Genomic DNA, 22,500 nt, shown 5'->3' with positions numbered 1-22,500 from the left:
CTGATGGAGACGCCTGGAGCAGGAGTAACACGTGACGCCAGAGCTCAGGAACCACCACTGCTATCAGAACCAGCACGGTGAGCATGGAGAACCCCGGGTCCAGGTACACGATCACGTCACAGCTCCACTGAAACCTCACACAGAGAAGGTGAAGGAGTCCGTTCAGCAGAACCAGAGAAGAACCCAGGAGGCTGTGGAACACTGCGGTGATGGTTCTGATACACTTGCTCACGTCACACCGCTGACCTGCTGTCAAAAACACCAGACCGTAATGTTATCGTTAGTGTATATACACTCAGGTCCGTAGATATGTGCGTCTTGACAGAGTTCCAGATATTTTAGCTGTCTAGCCCAGGATATTGGAGTTGAAATGAATGAATTACGAGCTTTAATTTGAGGGAATTTACGCCCAGATGGGGTGGAAGGTGCAGGAACTACAGCACCGTGTAGACGTGTCTCCTCCTTTTTAAAGCACCAAAGGTGACTGGAATTAAATAGTTGTTTTTAATACTTGGTTATGAATCAGTGACTGCATGAAGTCTTTAAAGTCTCTGAAAGACATCAGGAGACGCTGGGGTTCTTCCCAGGTGATGTTCTGCCAGGGCTGTACTGCAGTGGTCTTCACTTTCTGCTTGGTCTTCAGCTGTTTTGTCTTCAGGTTGACCTTCAGCAGGTGAACTGCAGCTCAGTTGGGTTCAGCTCAGGTGAGTGACTCGGCCACTGCACAACATTCCACTTCTTTACCTTGAATAAATCTTGGGTTGTTTTCCAAGTGAACTTCAGATGGTTGTCTATGTGCAGTGTGACGTACTGAAGCATGTGTCTGAATGTGAGCAGGTAATCTCGCCCTGTACACCTCACAGTTCTACACATTTCCCCCAACATGATCTGGATGTCATTTCAGCTCCAGTGTTCTGTTCCAGACGGATAAAATAACAACACTAACTTTGTCTACGTCCAAATATTTATGGACCTGACTGCATGTTCATCTTTTTTTTTTTGCCCATGTTTAACACTTTTAAACCAATCCAGAATGATTCATAAAAATCTCACACTTATCAGTTTGCACTGATTTATAACCAGCACACTGTAATCTGAGTGGAAGAGTTTGACAGTTTATGTGGTGATGTTTGAGGAACGTTTCTCACCTGCATGGCCTGAGCTGCTGCTGCTGCTCTGAGACTCTCCGACTGTTTCTGTGCGAGTGGAATCATGGGAAATGGAGTTGGGCTGGGGATGGATGGTGTGATCCTGAGAGTCTGGATGGAGAACGCTGGACACTCCGGGGTTACAGAACATCAGCACACCATCGTGAGGAGAACCTTGTAGAGGAGGCGTTTAACATGTTCAAAAAGTCTTTACAAAGACACAGAATAAAATCATGTAAAAAATCATACCCGCTGGAGTTAAAGGAGTTTCTGTGTCGCCTTTTCCGAGTTCTTTAACTCCTGCATCTGGTCTTCTCAGTCTCCTGCACACCAGCAGCAGAAGATTAAACATCAGACTGACTGCACCTACAGCCGTGGCCAGTAGAGGGCGCTGTATGGGGTGTGGCTGCAGGGTGTGGCTGAGGATATCGAAGCTGAAGGACACACACAGTGAGCAGAGCAGCAGGGCTGAGATCAGACCTCCGACCGGCTGCACGCGGAACCGAGAGTACCGACATCCACCGGAGAGTGGAGAGGTGCGGTTCTCCTCAGCGCCGGAGTCGGGACACGACGCGTCCTGTGGTTCTGTTGTTCTGGGTTCTGCAGAGACACTGGGGTTCTCCTCAGCACCTCGTGTGGAGATTATCAGGCCAATGAGGACGTAGAGGGTGTGGAAGCTGTCCACCATGTTAATGAGGGAGTTACAGAGACGTCCAGCGATGACCTCACACAGCAGGAGCGCACTCGTCAGGACCAGCATGCACCTGTGCAGAGGCTCCACCCACAACGCTGACCTGTCCATCACACACCTACAGCACGCATACACACATGCACACCATAGCACATTACATTTATTTTCTCATCTCAGCATCTCACACCCAGAGCTCGTCTGTTTTCTTTCTTTTTTACTATCGCAGCACACGTTTACTTCTTTATTTTCTTTTTCTCATTTTATAAACTTTAATCTCAAAACATTATAGACAACGACCTGGATCTGTGGTTCTGTTTTTTAATCCCAGTGGAATTCACTGACACTCTTTTAACGTGGCTCACAGCGCCCCCTGTTGGAGGACGGAAAATAAACCTGTCATTATTTCGAATATAAAATAAAATAATATAAAATAAACTATGTTGCAATGATAACTATAAAGCTGGAGAAGAATACTGAATATTCTTCAGCACATATTACAGGTCATTAAAAAAAAAAAAAGGCGGGGTATATATTTGTTAGTGGTCATAAACACATTTCTTAGTGATTACCGTTAAATTTATTTCATATCTATCAAATCAAATCGATAAACAAACAAACAAACAAACAAACAAACAAAACCCTGATTCCAGACTCTTCATCAATAAATAAATGAATACATAAATAAACTGTAGAAAGTCACTGAAGTGTTACCGGTTGTTTAGTCACGTGCAAAAAAAATCTCTAATTAAATACAAAATAATACGAAGATATTCCAGTTATAGAAACATCTCTAACCCGAGACTGAGTTACAGCATGATCAGTTAATTAAACCATCATGAGCAAACCACTCAAAACTAAACACAAACAAACAAACAAACAAACAGATAAATACTTTAAGGTACTAAGATACTAACCTTTTAATGCTGTTTCTCCTCTCTCCAGCAGGTTGTGGTCTTCTCAGAGTGATCTCTCTCTCTCTCTCTCTCTCTCTCTCTCTCTCTCTCTCTCTCTCTCTCTCTGTCTGAGTGTTTAAAAATCTCACTTCACTGCAGCAGGATTCCCTGAAAATTCTCCAGAAAGTCTGTTAATTTTCCTCAGGATTTACCAGAGTCACCTCATCCACTCCTGCAGCTCCACAACTCCTCTCTCCCTCTCTCTCTCCCTCTCTCTCTCTCTCTCTGTGTGTGTGTGTGTGTGTGTGTGTGTGTGTGTGTGTGAAATACATTCCCATATAGATCAGAATCTCTCATGCGTCTGCTCCTAATCACTATCATGTGAGGGAATTCTCTCGCTCTCTCATTAAACCTCCAGAGACTTAAAGATAAACAGTTCATAAAAAAACAAAATCACTCTTCAGCAATAACAGATCACACCCGCCCGTTCATTTTAAAGCAGTGCAACTGTAAAGGGTATTAATTTCAGAAACATCAACATGTAGTTATAAACTTCAACTAGAATTAAAGGTGAAGTTTCAGACATTAATCTCGGGAAAATATTTCGGTTCAATTTTCTATTTCCTAAAGGTTTAATACATTGTATTATTTTTTGGTTTTGGCTTTAAAATTCTATTAAAATATCTAAATATATATCTAAAATTATTTTGGCAAAGATAGATTTGGCAGAGATTATCTCTGCCCCAAAAGGAACTTAACCCTACCGAAACTTAGGGCCCACAGTTTAACCCCACCCATCAGAAGTTAACCCATTGGCCCCATCAGCCACACCCAAGCTTAACCCCACCCAATGCCAAATTAACTGCGCTTCACCAGAATTTAACCCCACCCCATCAGAGCTTAACCACGCCTGCTGGAGCTTAAGACCGCCCCATCAGAATTTATCTTAACCCCACCCCACGTGATCATAAGTGCATCTGACAGGAACTAAACCCCGCCCCATCGGAACAAAACCACACCCCATCATAGCATAATTCCACCTCTACAAATATCAACTCCACCCCATGTTTAAGGAAACAGAAATTTAAAAAAAAAAAGGTGTACACAGCAGGCGTGTGATGAGGTGAAGTCACGTGGACTAAAACACTCTCCAGTTACATTAATAAAAGTGAACTTCTCTTTATTATATAAAGGTTAAACACAACTGTAGCCTATTTCTCTGCTCATAATTCCCCAAAACCGTGAGAAAGTTTAAACCTCGTGCTCAGGAAGCTGCAGTAAAGCGGAGCAGCCCGACTGAATAGGAGCAGATAAAAGGGATCAGTATTTAAACCCCAGTGTTTTGACATCGGCGTTAAAGCCGATGCAGTAGATTGTGTTTGACACGACGGAAACACTAAAGCAACACCGAGCACATTCCACACAGACATACAGAGGGCACTGAGACCCGAGACCCCACCGTGGACCGCTCCCGGACCTCGCTAAATCCCGAGACCCCACTGTGAACCACTCCCGGACCCCACCAAAGCCCAAGACACCACTGTGGACCGCTCCCGGACCTCGCTAAACCCCGAGACCCCACTGTGAACCACTCCCGGACCCCACCAAAGCCCAAGACCCCACTGTGGACCGCTCCCGGACCTCGCTAAACCCCGAGACCCCACTGTGAACCACTCCCGGACCCCACCAAAGCCCGAGACCCCACCGTGGACCGCTCCCGGACCTTTCTAAAGCCTGAGACACCACCATGGACCACTCCCGGACCCCACCAAAGCCCAAGACACCACCGTGGACCGCTCCCGGACCTTGCTAAACCCCGAGACCCCACTGTGAACCATTCCCGGACCCCACCAAAGCCCGAGACCCCACCGTGGACCGCTCCCAGACCTTTCTAAAGCCCGAGACACCACCGTGGACCACTCCGACACCCTACCAAAGCCCGAGACACCACCATGGACCGCTCCCAGACCTTTCTAAAGCCCGAGACACCACCGTGGACCACTCCGACACCCTACCAAAGCACGAGACACCACCGTGGACCGCTCCCAGACCTTTCTAAAGCACAAGACACCACCGTGGACCACTCCGACACCCTACCAAAGCACGAGACACCACCGTGGACCGCTCCCAGACCCCACAAGTCACAGAGCAAAAATTATTTAGTCAAAATATAAAATATTTCTCAGCTGAAGAGATCAAAACAGGAGGAAAATTTCCATCTGCATCAACAAACGGATTCAGAAAGGACGTCACGTCCTGTAGATAAAACCTCTGTCCGAGTCTTTAATAATAACAGTGTAATGTTTTGGTTCTAGAAAATCAGACAGAAGAAGTTCATAGTCTGTACACAATCTGCCAACATGCACCATTTTCTGACTCACTGACCTCGTTAATAGTTAAAAGATGTTTTGTTCTTATTTTGCAGCTGAAGCAGCAGATATAATATCACATCCTGTAACTCAGAACAGTTACACAGATAACAGAAACCAAAACACAGACATGTACCAGAGGATCCTGGCGATTACCTCTGAAACCATAAAGATGCTTTGGACCTCAGTTCAGTTTTCAGTTCAGTTCAGTTTAGAACTACAATTACCACACACTGTTTCACACTCGAGTCTCCATCAGTGATCAGTGGAGAAGTTCAACACAACAGACTTCCTGTAGAAACTGTAATGAACTTCCTGCTTACACGACTGCACTATTTCACCATGTAGTATCAGCACATAATAGAAGGGGTGTATTTATTTATAATCGCACTGTCTGGTGTCACCCAGATGAGGACGGTTCCCTTCTGAGTCCGGTTCCTCTCGAGGTTTCTTCCTCATATCGTCTCAGGGAGTTTTTCCTCACCACGTCTCCTCTGTCTGCTCGTTAGAGATAAATTCATACCTTTAACATCTATATCCTGAGTGTATATATTTCTGTACCGCTGCTCCGGGACGACGTCCACCGTTAAACACGCTGCACACACAACACTGAACTGAATCTTGTAGACAATTCCATTAACATTACCACAGCATGTGCTGATTGTTCACAGCATGTGCTGATTGTTCTGGCACACGGCTGTAATAACGGCTCAGATCGGCCGAGGATGGAGGAGGACGGTGAGGAGCGGAGAGAGAACACACACCTTATTGTTAGCGAGAGGAACTTTCTGAACTTTCTGACTCCAGGCCGTCCCTGAAAACCCTGCTTTAGGAAGAACTTTAAGATAATAACGATCCTGTTAGAAGGTCACGAGCGCTCATATGACTGTTACGGATCAGCGCGTGTCTCCTGTTTCATTGGACGAGGTCGAAGGTCAGGAGATAATCCAGATCCCTACGCCTCTTTAGTGCTGAAAGTGTCGAAGCTCCGATACGCCATGGTCCTGTGGACTCATCTTTATCTGTACGTACACGTACACACACACACACACACACACACACACACACTCTTTACAGTCAAATGCAAAAGTTAGCTTCCCCCAATGACAATAGATTTATTTTTTATTTATATGTTAAAGTTTCCTCCTGATCCGATGTCACTAAAACGGTGCATGTTGTTAAACAATCACAATAAGAAGAGTTTAAACATCTGTTTTTTTTAAGTGATAAAAATATTCAGCTCTCTGAAGCTGCAACGCTGCTGCTGTATCTTTCTCCTGCGTTTCATTTTCTGCACTTTCTAAAGGAACACTAATCCATAAATAAACTGTACAATCACAACTACACTCCTACATTTCTTCATCCAAAAACTACCGGAGGATGTGAACTTTTATTCAATAAAGACGATAAAGAATGGATTTACAATCTTCTGGACTAAACTCGCCCGAGATTCCCACCGCCGGTGAATAATACGGCAAAAATAAAGCAAAATGTTATTGTTATTGTTTCAGAAAAGCATCTCAGACGTGTTCATTTTCATTACATGCATTTATTTGAGAGAGAAACAAACAAAAATGGCCACACGCACATCTCATTGTGGTCACCAGCACATTTCTGAGTTATTGAACAGGTCAGATAAAAATTTAAAAATGAAAGCATTACAAACGTTGGATGGTTCCAGGCGAGGCACAGAGAACAGCGATGACGACGTGATGTGCAGATCAACCTGTTTATCATCTTTCAGCAAAGGGCTAAAGCTGAGAGCCAATCAGAGGCCAGAGACTACATCATCATCATCATCATCATCAGAGATCTAGACTATAGGTGGTGTGAGTCTCTGGCTCCCCCTGCTGGCTGTAGCTGTAGTGTCACCCCACAGTACAATAGTGTCACATTTATTCATTCCCAAAACTTTCATCCTCCGAAACAGTGTTTACTCTCCATTCCCGAATTTATACATATAGAATCAACGTAAACCCCCAGGAGATCTCCCTAGCCCTAAAAAAAGTATAATTGCTCTTTATATTATCTGAAAATATACACCAATATGGGGGGGGGGGGGGGGGGGGGGATCTTTAAAAACCAAATCCCTCAGTAATAACTAATAAAAGACCGACTGGGGAAAAGAGGAGAGAAACAAATCACACAGAAGAAGAAAAAAACAAACTCATTTTAATAAAATAAATAGAAAATAAATGATTTCTGAGAGCAGCACAAATAAAGAGGACAATTAAAGGCGAGGTGTTGAACTGGAAAGGCAGGAAGAGACACGAGAACGCTCGCACGCATGCACGCACACACACACACACACACGCACACGCACACGCACACACACGCACGCACACGCACGCACACGCACGCGCACACGCACACACACACGCACACGCACGCACACACACGCACACACTTCTGTCTGAACGGTTTAATATAATTTCTTTATGCGAGGAAACGTGAGTGACCAGGAAACATCTGGAAAAATCAGCAGGAGAGAGCTCAGAGGCAAAATCCACAGCGGAAGAGGCTCCCCAAAGATCTGGAACATTCACTCGGACTCAGAAGTCTTCAGAGTCGGACAAATGAGATCCAGAAGATTAGAACACGATGCTTAAGACACACACAGTCAGTGAGAGAGAGAGAGAGAGAGAAAGAGAGAGAGAGAGAGAGCGAGAGCGAGCGAGTGAGTGAGAGAGAGAGCGAGAGAGAGAGAGAGAGAGAAAGAGAGAGAGAGAGCGAGAGAGAGAGAGAGAGAGCGAGAGAGAGAGAGAGAGCGCGAGCGAGTGAGTGAGAGAGAGAGAGAGCGAGAGAGAGAGAGAGAGCGAGAGAGAGAGAGAGAGCGCGAGCGAGTGAGTGAGAGAGAGAGAGAGCGAGAGAGAGAGAGAGAGAGAGAGAGAGAGAGAGAGAAAAGAGAGAGAGAGAGAGAGAGAAAGAGAGAGGTGAATTCGAAGAACTGAACAGAACCTTAAAGAGCAGGAACAAAGATGACAAAGACAGAATGGGCTCTCTTGTGCTCTCTCTCTGTCACTCACTCTCACACACACACACACACACACACACACACACACAGACACACAGACACACAGACACACACACACACAGTATCTGTGTCTGTGTGTAATCAGTCCTTAATGAAAGTGAAACTGAATTAAAGTCTTGTACATTTTCAGACTCCGCTCTCCTGCTGCTGTGATGTCAATTGTCCACACGGGGCAGCGGTGAGCCGAACTGTGTGTGTGTGTGTGTGTGTGTGTGTGTGTGTGTGTGTGTGTGTGTGTGTGTGTGTCTTTGGTTTGTGCCAGGCCCTGGGACTTTACAGAATCATCAGGAGGAATGTAGGGAGAGATAACAGCATGAAATTTTCCACTCATCAGAGTCACTTAAAGAAAAAAGGAAAAAAATTGTGTTGATTGCGTTGCGTTGTGTTTCGTTGCGTAGTGACGATTTCGTGACGATTTCATGACGATTTCATGACGATTTCGTGACGATGTCTCAAGAGTGAGTGAAGATCCGTGATCCAGCTGTTCTTAAGTGTTTAATAAGTTTTAATCATCTGTAAGAAGAAGAGTTCGGGTTTGTAGTTAAGGATGAGGAAAGAGCGAGCCCCCCCCCCCCACCTCTCTGCACATGGTTTGACCCTGTGGGACGGACACACACACACACACACACACACACACACACACACACACACACACACACACACACACACACACACCCCACAGGTTTAATCACAGATTTACAGAATGTTAAAGGAAACCTCCACCTGAACAACCTGAAGATTCATCTTGATCATCAACACGTGATCTCCACGATTGATTTTTTTAGTTTCAATTTATTTTATGGACATGTGCTTCTCTTTTCACTTGGTTAAAGGTTTTCCTACATTACCCACAATGCCGTGCTGATAGGATTTATCCCTCACTTTCTCTAGCTGCAGAGAGTGATGCAGCGGCGCTTTAATCCTTCGCTGATGAATGAAACCTCAATCGCGACACGACGCCGCTCGCTTTCGCAGATACCCAGAGTCAACAACAACCAATTTCTTGTTTACGGTTTATATCAGCGTTACCTTTTATACCCAACATGACCCCAGTCTCCGTCAGACGGAGGAGAAATCATCACGTGACTGAGGAAGAACGCGTGTGACCTCCAAGTCCTCTAAGGCAGAGGAGCGTTTTATATTAAACACGTGTAGAAGACTGACCTGTGACCTGTGACCTGTGACCTGTATACAGCGGAGTTTGTGTAGCGTGGAAGCAGGACAGTGATGCACGAGCACAAACACCTTTACATTATAAATACTGCAGTGTGTGTGAGGGAACTGGTGCGAGGAGCTTCAGAGGTTTCCTTTAATTCCAGTCTATTGTGATTATAAGCTGTATTTGCGCGCTTCAGTGTAACTTCTGTAGATGACGATAACGGAAGTGATCTGTTATATAAATGATTGGATTTAGATTATAAATGATTTAAAATGACATTACGTTTCTACTGAATTAATTTCTGTATAAAATGATCTTCAGTCTCACCGTCGCTGCAGCACTAAGCTGCGTCTCTGCTCGCGTCCAAACTGGCTTCCAGCAGAAGCTCCTCCAGATCCTGACCACAGCTCAGCTCCGCCGTCACACTCACTGACACACGACAAGGAAAAACACCTGGGTCAAACACCTGGGTCAAACACCTGGGTTAAAACACCTGGGTCAAACACCTGGGTCAAACACCTGGGTCAAACACCCGGGTCAAACACCTGAGTTCAAACACCTGGGTTAAACACCTGGGTCAAACACCTGGGTTAAAACACCTGGGTTAAACACCTGAGTTCAAACACCTGGGTTAAACACCTGGGTCAAACACCTGGGTCAAACACCTGGGTCAAACACCTGGGTTAAAACACCTGGCTCAAAACATTAGCGACGGTAAACTCACTGTGCTCCATGATGCAGCTGGCCGCTTTATGTGCCTCGGGCTCCAGCAGGTGCAGCGTGAACTCGGGCTTCAGGCCGTTCGGCAGGGTGATGCCTGGAGGTGGCGCTGTGACAAGACTCTCCATCTCTTCTCCTGATGAAAAGCTGTATACTGTTTCCAAGTCCTGCTCCAGTGAGGAGTCTTTATCCAGCTGTTGGTCATCGTTTGGCATTTCTGTGTCCAGATGTTCTCCCAGGTCTTCCTGCAGCTCACCGTTTGGATTACTGCTGCTCGGTTCCTCGTGCACTTCTTCAGCAGGTTTCAGCTGATCCTGGAACAGTTCCTCAGAGTCTGTTGGGACGGTGTGATGGATCTGAGCATGCTCAGTGTGCACGATTTCTTCCCTCGTTGTTTCCTTGTCTGGTTCTGTGCTGGGATTCGGACCCTGCTGCGTTTGGCTGTGTGTAGAAGGTTGCTCTTCTGTGGTACTGAGTGATGGTTCTTTTTCTCCTGGTTTAGACTCTGCTGGTACTTGTGAAGGTTCCTCAGATGTCTCCTGAGTTGAAGTGGTTCTCTCTGCTCTATGTTGGTCCTGAGAAACTGTCTGTTGTTTTGAAGATGACTCAGAAGGTGTTTTATTCTCCTGGACACGCTTCATCAGGTCACTCTGCTGCTGCTGCTGTTGTTCAGGAGGACTTTCCACACGTGTCACCATGAAGATCTTGTGCCCTCTCCCAGGGCTGGACACTGAGATGCAGCGTCCGGGTGAAGACGGCGTTCCACTCATCACACTCGCTTCCGTCACTCTGATCCCTGACACCACGTTTGCTGTCTCAGGGGTGGGGCTAGGAGTACTAATGGGTGGAGTCTGACAGGCACTACGGGTGCTGTTTACGGGGGGCGGGGTTTGGTTCAGGCTTGATGTCTGCGCAGCTGTTTTTGTCTCTCCATCTTCATCGTCGTCGTCAGTGTCGGTATCGGAATCCGAGTCGTCCTGCGTGGCTGCTTCTTGTACTTCATCCTCTCGAACTTCACACGGCTTCTCGCTCTCCTCCTCCATTTTCTGCTCCTCCTCCTCCTCCTCCTTCTGCTCCTCCTCCTCCTTCTGCTCCCCCTCCTGCTCATCCTGCTCACATTCAGTCTTTTCTTCCTCTGAGACTTGATCTCCAGTATCCACCTCTTCATCAGGAGTCGGGTCCTCAGTGGCGATTTCAGCCATGGACACCGACTGCCTCATCTGCTGCTGACATTCCTCCTTCTCTTTGGCAAGGACGAAGTTACGCTTGCAGCCGTTCTGGATTTCGGTCAGCAGGGTGCGCTGTGTCTCGATAAAACTCTTCACCTGTAGGAGAGAGACACATTAGACTACTTACTGGACAAACACCGTTAATAAATCAACACAACCATCATAAACACCCACCCACCCTATCATCATAAACAACCACACACCTTAACCCCGCCCACCATCATAAACACCCACCCACCCTATCACCATAAACACCCACCCACCCTATCATCATAAACAACCACACACCTTAACCCCGCCCACCATCATAAACACCCACCCACCCTATCATCATAAACAACCACACACCTTAACCCCGCCCACCATCATAAACACCCACCCACCCTATCATCATAAACAACCACCCTCCCTAACCCCACTTCAACACCTTATCCCTGTGTTTCTGTTACAATTAATGTATATGATGTTCCATCTAATTCATTTTATATATATATATATATATAAAGACAGGTTTTTTTTTTTTTAAACATGTTTTGTTCAATTCCTACTTTTCTTGGTCTGATGTTGTATACTGCTTTGGCAATGCAAAAAAAAAAAATGATGTCATGCCAATAAAGCACACATTGAGAGAGAGAGCGAGCGAGCGAGAGAGAGAGAGAGAGAGAGAGAGAGAGAGAGAGAGAAAGTATGTAAAGTCATTGCACAGGACACTAATAGAAATGATTATAAAATAGTATAAAGGTATAATAACCTTGTTTGTGAAATTTTTTGGATTAAAACACCGGCCGCAGTCACATGACCTTCCGTTAAACAGGGCTGTAACATTTCAGGGCTGTAGCGTACGCAGTGTAGTGATTTAAATACTTTATTCAGAATAAACACACAATCTTCTACACAGACACAAATACCAACAGGAGGAGCACTACTTTTTCATTTGAAAGAAATCTTACCAGTATTGTTTTCTAACATGGGATGCCAACATTTTTAAGCACAAACGCAGACTGCCATACAAAACCATAAACAAAAACAAACAGAAGAGCTTCTATCTGAGGCAGTGTTTAAAATCAAATCATCTAAATCAAAGAGATTTTCCACAGCTGCTGTCTTTAGTTTATTTACAATATGATGTAATAAAGTTATTAATGAAATGTTATAATAAACGAAACCTGCATGTAGGTAACCTCACCTGTTCCTCCGACCACGACCTGAAAATAAACCTCCGGAATCAAGTGTCTATAAAAACTGATAACTCTTCATTCCTTCAGTGTGGAGCGGGTTTACGTGATCCTTCATCCTGCTGATTAAAACTACATTAAACCTTCTTGAGAAGCGATGGAGAGGAGGCTGTGGGTGTGTGTGTGTGTGTGTGTGAGCGTGTGTGTGTGTGTTCCATGTCCTCTCGTTTTCTCTCACCGTCTCTTTCTTGGGTTCTCGGTCCAGGTCGAGGCGGAGCAGTGAGGTGTTCACCTTCAGAGCGAGCGACAGAGCCATCAGTCCTCCGGTCTTTATCTCGTTCTCCCGCAGGTCCAGACGCAGCAGTCGCGGACTCTCTGCGAAAAACTCTGCCACAGCCACGGCACCTGAACACACACACACACACACACACGCCAGGGGTGTAAAGAAAACGCTATCTGAATCTGAAATCTAGGCCTGTATTGTTTTTATATTTGTGAAAGGCGGTACACGTATTTTATTACACGTCTGCAGTTTCTCTCACGTTGCTGTTTGTATTTGAAAAGCGCTTCTGTTAGTTTGAGTCACGTTTTCCTTTTCGCAAATCTGTGATGGTAGATTTGTTTCGATTTGCATTGATCTCCATATTGTTGGTGCTAGTTTTTTCAGAAGCTGCTGATCCCCTGCGATGTTCACACACAGCAGTGTCTAGAAAAGCCATGCTGATGAGAACGGGTCACAGCAGAGTGGGTCAGAGCAGAGCGGGTCAGAGGAGGAGAACGGGTCAGAGGAGGAGAGTGGGTCAGAGGAGGAGAGCGGGTCAGAGGAGGAGAGCGGGTCAGAGGAGGAGAGCGGGTCAGAGGAGAGCGGGTCAGAGGAGGAGAGCGGGTCAGAGGAGGAGAACGGGTCAGAGGAGGAGAGCGGGTCAGAGGAGGAGAGCGGGTCAGAGGAGGAGAGCGGGTCAGAGGAGGAGAACGGGTCAGAGGAGAACGGGTCAGAGGAGGAGAACGGGTCAGAGGAGGAGAGCGGGACAGAGGAGGAGAACGGGTCAGAGGAGGAGAGCGGGTCAGAGGAGGAGAGCGGGTCAGAGGAGGAGAGCGGGTCAGAGGAGGAGAACGGGTCAGAGGAGAGCGGGTCAGAGGAGGAGAGCGGGTCAGAGGAGATTGGACACTCTAATAACCGCTCTGTAGAACCGTGGTGGGAAGAAAAGTATTTCAGCATGTTAATCGTTGAGGTGGAGGAGCTCTACACCAGCAGAAGACCACGTGGGGTTCATCCAGGACAGGGATCTGAACTTTCATCCCCCTTTCAGCTTTACCAAGGGTGCCAATAATTACCCTAGAACACTGCCCTAGATTTTATGTTCTAAAATAAAGACTGCTGTGATGCGGTTATTGTGTATAATTACTTTGGTAAAAAAAGCAGATTTTATGACGGACTGGTGTTTGTGTATCTGAGGAATGAAATGGTTTCGTTTCCAGATGTGAGTTTGATCCTGAATCCAGAGCAGATGTAGATGTGTATGTTGTGCTGTGTAACACACTGCCTCGCCTCACGCAGCGGGCTGGTTGTTATATGATGTACAATGATGATGCGGCTCTGAGCTCCAGCTCGTACCTTCACACGACAGTTTGGTGGAGGCGAGGCCGAGGCGCAGCAGCGAGCGATTCGCGATCAGTCCGTCCTTCAGCTTCAGCACGCCTTCATTCCCAACCGCATTGTTCCCAAGATTCAGAGTCTCCAAACTCTGAGTACATGGCTAGAGTGAGTGAGAGAGAGAGAGAGAGAGAGAGAGAGATGGAATAGTGTGTAATGTGTGTTATGAACTGAGTCTGGTGTAAATGTGCTAGCAACAATAAATAAATAAATACACACACCAGTACAAGGTTTTATTTTCGGCTCCACTTCAGATTATCTGCTGTTAAATCTTTTAAAGTGAATCATTTAGTATTTTTGTAGACGCGAACGCAACAGCACCACCAACAGGTGGTGATAAAAACACACAGGATGGTGTGAAGAAGCGAGACGCGAGGCTGGGGCTGATTCTTTCTCACCCAGACTGTAGATTCATGCAGCCAATCAGTGACAGTTGTGTCAGGTGATTACACAGAAGGACACGCCCCTAGATCTGATCTCCATTTACTCTGATATTTTTCACACACATCAGTAACACGTCATCAGCAGTGAGTGAGAAGGAGCAGGTGAGATACAGTCACGGGTCTGATCAACCCCACCGAGGACGGTGCTTACTCTTCATACTTTTACCCAGAATGCATTTGGGGGAGAAGAGAAAGTAAAAGGAGACTAAACACACACACACACACACACGCGCACACTCGCGCGCACACACACACTCGCGCGCACACACACACTCGCGCGCGCACACACACACTCGCGCGCGCACACACACACTCGCGCGCGCACACACACACTCGCGCGCGCACACACACACTCGCGCGCGCACACACACACTCGCGCGCGCACACACACACACTCGCGCGCACACACACACACTCGCGCGCACACACACACTCGCGCGCACACACAGTCCAATCAAAGCACAAATTTACCAATAGGACAGAAGTGTAAGTTCGGTGTTTTTTGGTTTGAATGAAAAAGTTACAGAATTTCTGCGTGTTTGGTTTTCAGAGGAAACACGATGTGAAGCCAGTCGCACGCGCGACTTGTTTTGTGTGTGTGTGTGTGTGTGTGTGTGTGTGTGTGTGTGTGTGTGTGTGTGTGTGTGTGTGTGTGTGTGTGCGTGCGTGCGTGCGTGCGTATGTGTGTGTGTGTGCGTGCGTGTGCGTATGTGTGTGTGTGTGTGTGTGTTACCAGTGCAGAAGCGAGGTAGCCCATGCCGTTGTGTGTGAGCTGGTTGTTCCAGAGCACCAGAGTGACCAGACCTTTCCTCTGTTCCTTCAGACCCTCACAGATGTATGCCAAACCTGTACACACACACACCGCACACAACACGCACACAACACGCACACAACACGCACACAACACGCACACAACACGCACACACACAGTGTATTGTCGTTTATGGAGATTTGAGAGTAAACATTAAAACATATGATCAATCACCTCACACTGCATCCTGTCAGTACATGTCTGGGTGAATCCATCTTTACCTATTTTTATTTTATATATATCAGACTAATCCAACAGTCCGACTTCAGTCACAACTTCAGTTCCTACCTGCAGTTAGATCCCATTTACTGTTTGAGAGAGAGATAGACAGAGGGAGAGACAGAGGGAGAGAGAGAGAGACAGATGGACAGAGAGACAGAGGGAGGTGAGACCTGAGTCGAGGATGTGGTTGTTCCTCAGGTCGAGGATGTGGATGTTGTAGTTAAATTTGAGCAGGTTTCCCAGCTGAGCCGAGTCCTGCAGCCCGTTCAGTTTATTATCAGACAGGTAAAGTTCACGCAGGTTCATGTTCATCTTCAGAGCTGTAGCTGTGGACACACACACACACACACACACACACACACACGGTAACTCTTTCAAGCAAACAAAACAATGCACTTAAAATGTCACAAAGAACAGAACTGACTAATGAATATGACGTCGTGACACCTGTACAGGTAAATATCACCGTTTTCTAGATCACTACACCTAATACATCTGATCCCTAACCATCCCTATTATGCCTGATCCAGTCTAATCTAAATAGTCTCACTCACCCAGCAGCATTAGCGGACGTCCCGACAGTCCCGCGTTCTCCAGGTGCAGAACCGTCAGACTGCCGCTGATCCGCAGAGCTCGAGCTACAAATGGAGCCGAATGATCCAGCAGTGGGGTGTTCCTCGCCTCCAGGAGCTGCAGAGAACTCGTCTGGACACACACACACACACACACACTCATCATAACTACACATAATCCAGCTCTAACTATTGGTCTTTATTAGAGAGATGTGAAGATTTCCTTTAAACCGATTGACACTTTATGGGAATTAGCGTTCCATTAATTATGCATCTAATGCAATTGCATAGTTTGAACACCAGGGGTCCCAATCTGTCTAACCCACAGATTTGAAATATATACAGAGATCAAATCTAGAGAGAACGTGCAGGCTGGTCACATGACCACATTGTTTAGTGGACAGTCTGCACCACTCCTGGGAATCACTGCACTTCTGAAGTGACTGATATCTGGATCTACAGAGCATGAGAACGAGCTGCAGAACCCGGCCAGTTTAGCGACTCTGGAGCTCTGTTTCTGGTTAAAATGATGTCTCTGGAGCTGCTACGGAGTTCATCACGTTTCAAATGATCATTTCCCCCCTGGGTCGGAGACCTTATTTATTCAGTCTTATTTTTGGGAGAATTTATAAATGTATTTATAAATTTTTTTAAGATACGGTGAACCTGCAGTACATTTTTTCTACAATATTAAACATCTGTTCATGGCAGTTTTTGATTTATTTAGTCTTATAAAAAGACTCCCCCGTCTCATGTTGATGTCACAAATAAGAAAACGAACTTCAAAAATCTGAGTGTTTATATTATTTCAGCAAGAAGATCTGAGCTGTCAATCATATAGTAGGGGCGGGGCATTAAAGTAAAATGGCGGCCCTTTGACAGGGACAAGGATGTTGCTGGGTTTTTTTTTTGCTGTGACCTCGTGAGGAAGAATAAACACAATCATATCATCATGAATTTATTTAAAAGCGTTAAGATTAAACTTGATGTAATAATCCAGTTCTGACTCTCACCTTCCTCATCATGTGGGCGGCGGCCTGCCAGCCTCGAGTGCCGATGTGCTTGTTGTGGGAGATGTTGAGGTGAGTGGCAGACTCGTAATACTCGATCATATCGAATAACGCTGACGCTCCCTGAGACACACACACACACACACACACACACACACACACGTCTAACACACCTTTCCTCAGTGGTGTTCCCCGCTAGGGCTCGGAGTGATATCGTGATGTTTTTAAAATGTATTTTCCTCCTTGTGAGTGTATTTAACAAAATGTAAAGAAAGTTTTGGAGTTTATTATTTATTATAAGACCCCAGAGTGAAAAGACAAAAGTGACCATTACAAGTTTTTTTTCGTTTGGTTCTTTGTTGCATGAATGAATTCACTTTTACTTAGTATTTATTTTGATATAAAATTGAAACGCATCACTAAAAACATTTTAAGCACAGCAGGGAGGAGAAACTGAATCCAGCACTCCCATGTGCGAGTGAGGACAGACGTTTGTATGTGTAGAATAAATCAGACAGTGCTGGAAGTGTGATGATTTAAAATGGTGCAGGGTTGCCAGATTGGACACGTGGTTTTCAACCCACCAACAAGTTCACAGGAAATGGGTTAATTTACAGATTGCAACAGATCAGGGTCATTTATTTGTGTGCTGAGTAATATTAGGGTGAGTGAGGTGGATGCTGGTTAATCTGGCAACCTTGGACACACCATCATCACCACCATCACTAATCTCTCTCTCACACATACACACACACACACACTTCAGTAATAATCCAGTGGGCGTGTCTGAGGGTGGAGTTTAAGGGGTCAGTAGTTTGGAGGAGTTTATGATGGAATACCAGGAAGAGAAATGGTTCAGTAAATAAAGATGGGCGAGACGCAGAGACTCCAAATATTCACTCTGTACACATCCCGGGATCCGAGCTTTTAACTCTTCATCCATCTGCTGAGGGAGGGGTGTGTGTGTGTGTGTGTGTGTGTGTGTGTGTGTGTGTGTGTGTGTGTGTGTGTGCTGCTCTGAATCTTAATCCTGCTGCAGTGATCAGAAACAAAATAAGATGTTAATCCCAGATGCGCATCTGTCTCACTGCATTTAATACAGATCCTGTTTCTCTCTCTCACTCTGTTTCTCTCTCTCTCTCTCTCTCTCTCTCTCTCACTGTCTCTCTCTCTCACTCTGTTCTCTCTCTCTCACTCTGTTTCTCTCTCTCTCTCACTGTCTCTCTCTCTCTCTCTCTCTCTCTCTCACACTGTCTCTCTCTCTCTCTCTGTTCTCTCTCTCTCACTCTGTTTCTCTCTCTCACTCTGTTTCTCTCTCTCTCTGTTTCTCTCTCTCTCTCACTGTCTCTCTCTGTTTCTCTCTCTCTCTCTCTCTCTCTCACTGTCTCTCTCTCTCTCTGTTCTCTCTCTCTCACTCGGTTTCTCTCTCTCTCTCTGTTTCTCTCTCTCTCTGTTTCTCTCTCTCTCTGTTTCTCTCTCTCTCTCTCTCACTGTTTCTCTCTCACTCTGTCTCTCTCTCTCTGTCTCTCTCTCTCACTCTGTTTCTCTCTCTCTCTCTCTGTCTCTCTCTCTCTCTCTGTTTCTCTCTCTCTCACTCTGTTCTCTCTCTCTCTCTGTTTCTCTCTCTCACTCTGTTTCTCTCTCTCTCACTCTGTTTCTCTCTCTCTCACTCTGTTTCTCTCTCTCTCTCTGTTTCTCTCTCTCTCACTCTGTTTCTCTCTCTCTCACTCTGTTTCTCTCTCTCTCACTCTGTTTCTCTCTCTCTCACTCTGTTTCTCTCTCTCTCACTCTGTTTCTCTCTCACTCACTCTGTTTCTCTCTCTCTCACTCTGTTTCTCTCTCTCTCACTCTGTTTCTCTCTCTCTCACTCTGTTTCTCTCGGTTATAACGTGTTATGATGATAAAAACACTTTTGTTTGAACGTATATTTCTCTGGTTATTAATGTTTGTAGATTAAAGTCTGAGACGCTGTAATTATACATTATAATTATTCTGCAATATTAATTTGAGATTTTTGAAAAATGTATGAAATGAAACACATCGGCTCCCGCGAGTGTCTGATTGTGTCTGATCTCAGAACAGTACTGAACACTGAATACGGTTAGAGCAATAAAATAAATGACAACGTGTGGGATGGAAGGAGAACTCACATCTTCATCCAGGTTAGTGTGTTCGAGATCCACAACTTTAAACTGCACTCGCTTAAAAATCTCCTCCAGAGACTCACACGCCCGGTAGTCCAACTTCTCTCCTGCGCGCGCACACACACACACACACACACACCCCAGATAGTCAATTACATTATAATCAGTTAGATAATCAAATATTTACATGATGAGTTAAATATTCAAGCAGATGGATCAGATGATCAGGGTGGGGTTATAATCTCCTACGTTTCTGTAATATGAACGATATTTATATGAAAATAACTGGTTTAAAAAGGTTTATTTTGTTCAGTCCAAATCTCAGCCAATCAGTAGTGAACACAGCTCTTAGCCCCGCCCCCAATTCTGTTGGTAAATTATTGGCCCTGTGACATTCCTCACTCAACATGAGAAGATTAACACAAATCCCAGTGTGTGTGTGTGTGTGTGTGTGTGTGTGTGTGTGTGAGAGAGAGCTGAATTACGTCTCACCCTTCAGATCCAGGCAGTCGTTGCGCTGAGTCAGGTCTGTCAAGTCCTGCAAAATAAACCCAGAGGATGAGGGACGCTCGGAATTCTAACAATTCAGCTTAAGAGTGAAACCATGACGACGAACAGACAACATAAAATCCGTCTGTCAAGAGTGTGTGTGTGTCTGTGTGTCTGTGTGTGTGTGTAGCTGGTACATTTGGGAGTGTGTAAATTGTGTTCATGCTTCAACATGCTGAATGTGAAACATCTCCAGACGTGAATGCAGGGTTTGTGTGTTCAGGTGGTGATGAGATTAAAACGGCTCACAGCTCCATCTCTCTCTCTCTCTCTCTCTCTCTCTCTCTCTCTCTCTCTCTCACACACACACACACACACACACAGTCTTCTTTTTAATGTGCAGTGAAAATCCATGCAAATCTTCCACCTTCGGCCCACAGGGGGCGCACTGAATCATCAGCCCCTCCCAACCTACATGTAGCTGCAGTGCCTCATTAACCTGGTGTGTGTGTGTGCCTGTCTGTGTGTATATATATCTGTGTGTGTCTGTGTGTGTATATATCTGTGTGTGTGTGTGTGTGTGTGTGTGTGTGTGTGTGAGAGAGAGAGAGAGACAGAGGGCTGAGACTCTCCTCAGGGCGAGCGTCTCGATGTTACTGACGCCAAAAAATCTGAGGCTGATAACCTCCAGAAATCTACAGCAGAGCATCAGCGTTAGCAGGAGGTGTGTGAACTCCACACAGGAACCCTACAGTTTAGTCACACCAGGAACTACTGGAGGCGGGGCTTTCTGTACTGACTGTTGCTGATTGGTCAAACACAAACCTCATCAGTTCATGCAGTAAAGACTAGAGTGTGTGTAGCGGTGTGTAAATCCAAATACACAAATAATCACCCGGGGTGGAGAGAGTCACTGTTACCTCCCTGAAGATGATTATTTTCCTCTAACAGCGCGTCCCCGAGTGTTTTATTCCTCTTACACCACAACGACTCACCCACATTACTATTATTAATGTATCACAGGACGACACGACATACTTTTATCCCTTTATAGTTACATTTAATGTTCAGGACACAAATTAGTTCCTGTTCTCACTTACATTATAGCAGCTAGGAACACTCTCTCCCTCACCATCCCTCTCTCTATTATCTCTCTCTCACTCTCTACTCCATCCCTCTCTCTATTATCTCTCTCTCACTCTCTACTCCATCCCTCTCTCTATTATCTCTCTCTCACTCTCTACTCCATCCCTCTCTCTATTATCTCTCTCTCACTCTCCCCCACCATCCCTCTCTCTATTATCTCTCTCTCACTCTCTACTCCATCCCTCTCTCTATTATCTCTCTCTCACTCTCTACTCCATCCCTCTCTCTATTATCTCTCTCTCACTCTCTACTCCATCCCTCTCTCTATTATCTCTCTCTCACTCTCTACTCCATCCCTCTCTCTATTATCTCTCTCTCACTCTCTACTCCATCCCTCTCTCTATTATCTCTCTCTCACTCTCTACTCCATCCCTCTCTCTATTATCTCTCTCTCACTCTCTACTCCATCCCTCTCTCTATTATCTCTCCCTCACTCTCTACTCCATCCCTCTCTCTATTATCTCTCTCTCACTCTCTACTCCATCCCTCTCTCTATTATCTCTCTCTCACTCTCTACTCTCTCTCTCTATTCCCTCGCTCTCTATTCCCTCGCTCTCGCTCTCTATTCCCTCGCTCTCTATTCCCTCGCTCTCTATTCCCTCGCTCTCTATTCCCTCGCTCTCTATTCCCTCGCTCTCTATTCCCTCGCTCTCTATTCCCTCTCTCCTTATTCCCTCTCTCCTTATTCCCGCTCTCTCTATTCCATCTCTCTCTATTCTCTCTCTCTCTCTCTGTCCTGAAGATGTGGAAAACTGAAAGTCACAGCTTCACCTCTGAGTGTTACACAGCGCTGACACTGGAGACTCCTTCCATACGTTACATAAATGTCTCCTTACACTAAACTTCACCATAGTGACGATTTTTTAAAGTTTATGTGGAGCGTGCGCTGTACACCTGCCTGTGAACGAGCCGTTACCATAGAAACGATAAGGTATTAGAACGTTTCGCGTTATTTGAAAGCAGCAACGGGAGTGTGTCACTTTCACACCGTCAGTAAGAGAAAACCTGAAATGAATGTTCAGGTGGAGCGGAGGTTGTTTCCTAGACCACACCCGGGTGTGAAAACAGCTGTCACACTCGACCGAACCCTGGATCTGGGTCTGCAAAGACGCTCCAGAGTTAAAGCTTCGAGTGATCAGACAGGTTATGGGTGTGATTAGATATGAGCACAGACCTGAGGAGGAGAAATAAAGTGAGCATTTAGACAAGTGTGTGTGTGTGTGTGTGTGTGTGTGTGTGTGTGTGCACTCTCTCTCACCCACAGACTTCCAGCAGAGCTACCTTCATGAAGTCATTTTTCCACTGGTGACTAAGTGATTAAGATGGTGGGAGGAACCCCCCCCCCCAAAAGTAAACAAGCATGGAAAACGCACGCACACACACACACACACACACACACACACACACACACACACACACAGGCTCTAATGGCTCACTATTTTCTACCCTCAGGATCCCAGTGGAAATTTACCACGAGCCGCTTGGGAGCTTTAACAGACTGATGTTTCTTTCCACAACTGAGTGATGAACACTGCCATCTCTCTCTCTCTCTCTCTCACACACACACACACACACACACACACACACACAC

General features: G+C 45.8%; 2 protein-coding genes across 5 annotated transcripts in view; both read right to left on the bottom strand.

Moving 5' to 3' along the window:
* LOC108264165 (zinc transporter 10) overlaps positions 1–6,523 on the bottom strand; it is a 7,677-nt gene extending 1,154 nt beyond the window's left edge. The window contains exons 1-5 of one of the 4 annotated variants that reach the window (XM_017465486.3): positions 2,754–6,523; positions 2,137–2,209; positions 1,398–1,957; positions 1,149–1,322; positions 1–249 (exon numbers count right to left, since the gene is read on the bottom strand). The exon at positions 1–249 is cut by the window's left edge and continues 1,154 nt beyond it. In XM_017465486.3, the coding sequence (XP_017320975.1) occupies positions 1–249; positions 1,149–1,322; positions 1,398–1,950 (976 nt within the window). In that variant the 5' untranslated portion in view covers positions 1,951–1,957; positions 2,137–2,209; positions 2,754–6,523. The other 3 variants (XM_053677766.1, XM_017465487.3, XM_053677765.1) reach the window with 3 other exon arrangements.
* A 107-nt stretch (positions 6,524–6,630) lies between these two features.
* ppp1r37 (protein phosphatase 1, regulatory subunit 37) overlaps positions 6,631–22,500 on the bottom strand; it is a 29,731-nt gene continuing 13,861 nt past the window's right edge. Inside the window, exons 3-13 of the mRNA XM_053677764.1 lie at positions 19,767–19,812; positions 19,281–19,381; positions 17,134–17,253; positions 16,103–16,253; positions 15,719–15,874; positions 15,249–15,361; positions 14,034–14,175; positions 12,657–12,823; positions 10,019–11,339; positions 9,622–9,723; positions 6,631–8,648 (exon numbers count right to left, since the gene is read on the bottom strand). Of these exons, the coding sequence (XP_053533739.1) occupies positions 9,635–9,723; positions 10,019–11,339; positions 12,657–12,823; positions 14,034–14,175; positions 15,249–15,361; positions 15,719–15,874; positions 16,103–16,253; positions 17,134–17,253; positions 19,281–19,381; positions 19,767–19,812 (2,406 nt within the window). The 3' untranslated portion in view covers positions 6,631–8,648; positions 9,622–9,634. The remainder of the gene's footprint in view (positions 8,649–9,621; positions 9,724–10,018; positions 11,340–12,656; positions 12,824–14,033; positions 14,176–15,248; positions 15,362–15,718; positions 15,875–16,102; positions 16,254–17,133; positions 17,254–19,280; positions 19,382–19,766; positions 19,813–22,500) is intronic.

Source organism: Ictalurus punctatus, chromosome 4 (genome assembly GCF_001660625.3).
Source record: "Ictalurus punctatus breed USDA103 chromosome 4, Coco_2.0, whole genome shotgun sequence".
Classification (NCBI taxonomy): domain Eukaryota; kingdom Metazoa; phylum Chordata; class Actinopteri; order Siluriformes; family Ictaluridae; genus Ictalurus; species Ictalurus punctatus.
Note: the sequence above shows the minus strand (reverse complement) of the source record. Positions and strands in the feature narration are given on the sequence as shown.